Source organism: Octopus bimaculoides, chromosome 5 (genome assembly GCF_001194135.2).
Source record: "Octopus bimaculoides isolate UCB-OBI-ISO-001 chromosome 5, ASM119413v2, whole genome shotgun sequence".
In the NCBI taxonomy this organism is placed as follows: Eukaryota; Metazoa; Mollusca; class Cephalopoda; order Octopoda; family Octopodidae; genus Octopus; species Octopus bimaculoides.
Window position 1 is genome coordinate 29,042,124 of NC_068985.1, and position 1,526 is coordinate 29,043,649.

The 1,526-nt window shown below is 35.8% G+C and overlaps 1 protein-coding gene across 1 annotated transcript in view; it reads right to left on the minus strand.

Moving 5' to 3' along the window:
* Nucleotides 1–1,526, minus strand: part of LOC106868348 (protein sel-1 homolog 3) — a 58,071-nt gene that overhangs the window by 26,079 nt on the left and 30,466 nt on the right. The window contains exon 14 of the mRNA XM_052968032.1: nucleotides 59–121. Within this exon, the coding sequence (XP_052823992.1) occupies nucleotides 59–121 (63 nt within the window). The remainder of the gene's footprint in view (nucleotides 1–58; nucleotides 122–1,526) is intronic.

The window sequence follows — 1,526 nt, forward strand, 5'->3', positions numbered from 1 at the left end:
TGTGTGTGTGTGTGTGTGTGTGTGTGTGTGTGTGTGTGTGTGTGTGTAAACTTTTTACCTTTTCAGCTGCTCTTTTAATTTGTTCCAAGCCTTTTTCTTCATCTTTCTTTGTTCCTTGGCCCTGAAATTACATAATAACAAAAGTTTCAAGGTTTCACACACATATACATACAGCCATATACACACTCATACATGTGTGCTTTTTGGGGGCGGTGGAGAATCATGTAATGGCGCGAGTAAACTTGATCAATACATACTGACATCATCCCAATTCATTTGCATCATGGCGCATACCAGTAATAAACATAATTTATTCCAGTTGCTGCACGGTAACAATGTACTGACCCTGTATGACACATGCTCAGTATAGTCCTAGTATGCATTTGCTGGCGTATCGCAGTACACTAACCCAACAAGCTGTTAACGTTCCCAGATGACACTTCACCTATTTCAAACAGAACTGAGGCATTTAAGTTAAGTTTACTCCAATGAAATATGCATGTTGTATGTATCTCAACTCAAGCTGATTGAAACATCATCTATTTTCAAATAATTCAAAATATGTGGCTTTTGGTCGTAGGTATGCGTTCGGCTTCGCAAACACATTTAAGGACATTTTAAATTTACTATATCTGAAGGCATAAAAGACACACGGGCATATTAGACGCATTTCCAATTTCAGCAGCATATATTCATTAAAAAAAAAACGTCGGAGACAAAATTTGCTTATGGGAAATCCAATTTAACACATGGTACCAAGGGTAATTTTTTTTTAAACTCTTTTTTATATTTTTTGACAAAATGTATGTCGTATATGCCATCAGATGCGACAGTTCCTGCTGTCTCCGCGCAATAGAATTTCAGTTCTGATTCAGCGATTGTCCTTTAAAGCCCAATCAGCAGCTGCTATATTTCGCTCCACGCTTTTAGAATTTATTGCCGACCAATAAAAGAATGCGATCTGCTCATATGTTATTTCGTAACAAATGAAAAACCCGGATTTTTCTCATATACCTTACGGCAAGTTTGTACATTATAAGCTCTTGATTCTTGAAGTGTTTTGGTTGAAATAATCGCCCCCACCCAAGTACTTATGTTCTTTTTCCAATCTGATAATTATTTTATCGGGTTCTTTTACTGAACCGCTAAGTTACAGACATGTAAACAAACCAAGACCAGTCATCAAATAGTGGTACATCAAATAAGTGCGCATATATATATATATATATATATATATATATATACACAGAATGTGGTGAATATATTGTCGTCTAAATAACGCAAAAATGAAAATAACACTGACATCTCACTTTAACAGATATTTTTACCAAAATTGCATAAAAACATCTTGAAATACTAAAGAGTAAATTTATTCAATAAAATTGCCATTGGCTTCAATCACGGCCTCCAGACGACTTCGAATTTCCTACAACTCTTCTAGACGGTCTCAATGTTTAAGTTGGTGAATGCTGCCATAATCCTTGCCTTCAGTTCATCTTTGGTGTTACAAGGAGTTTTGTTGGTCC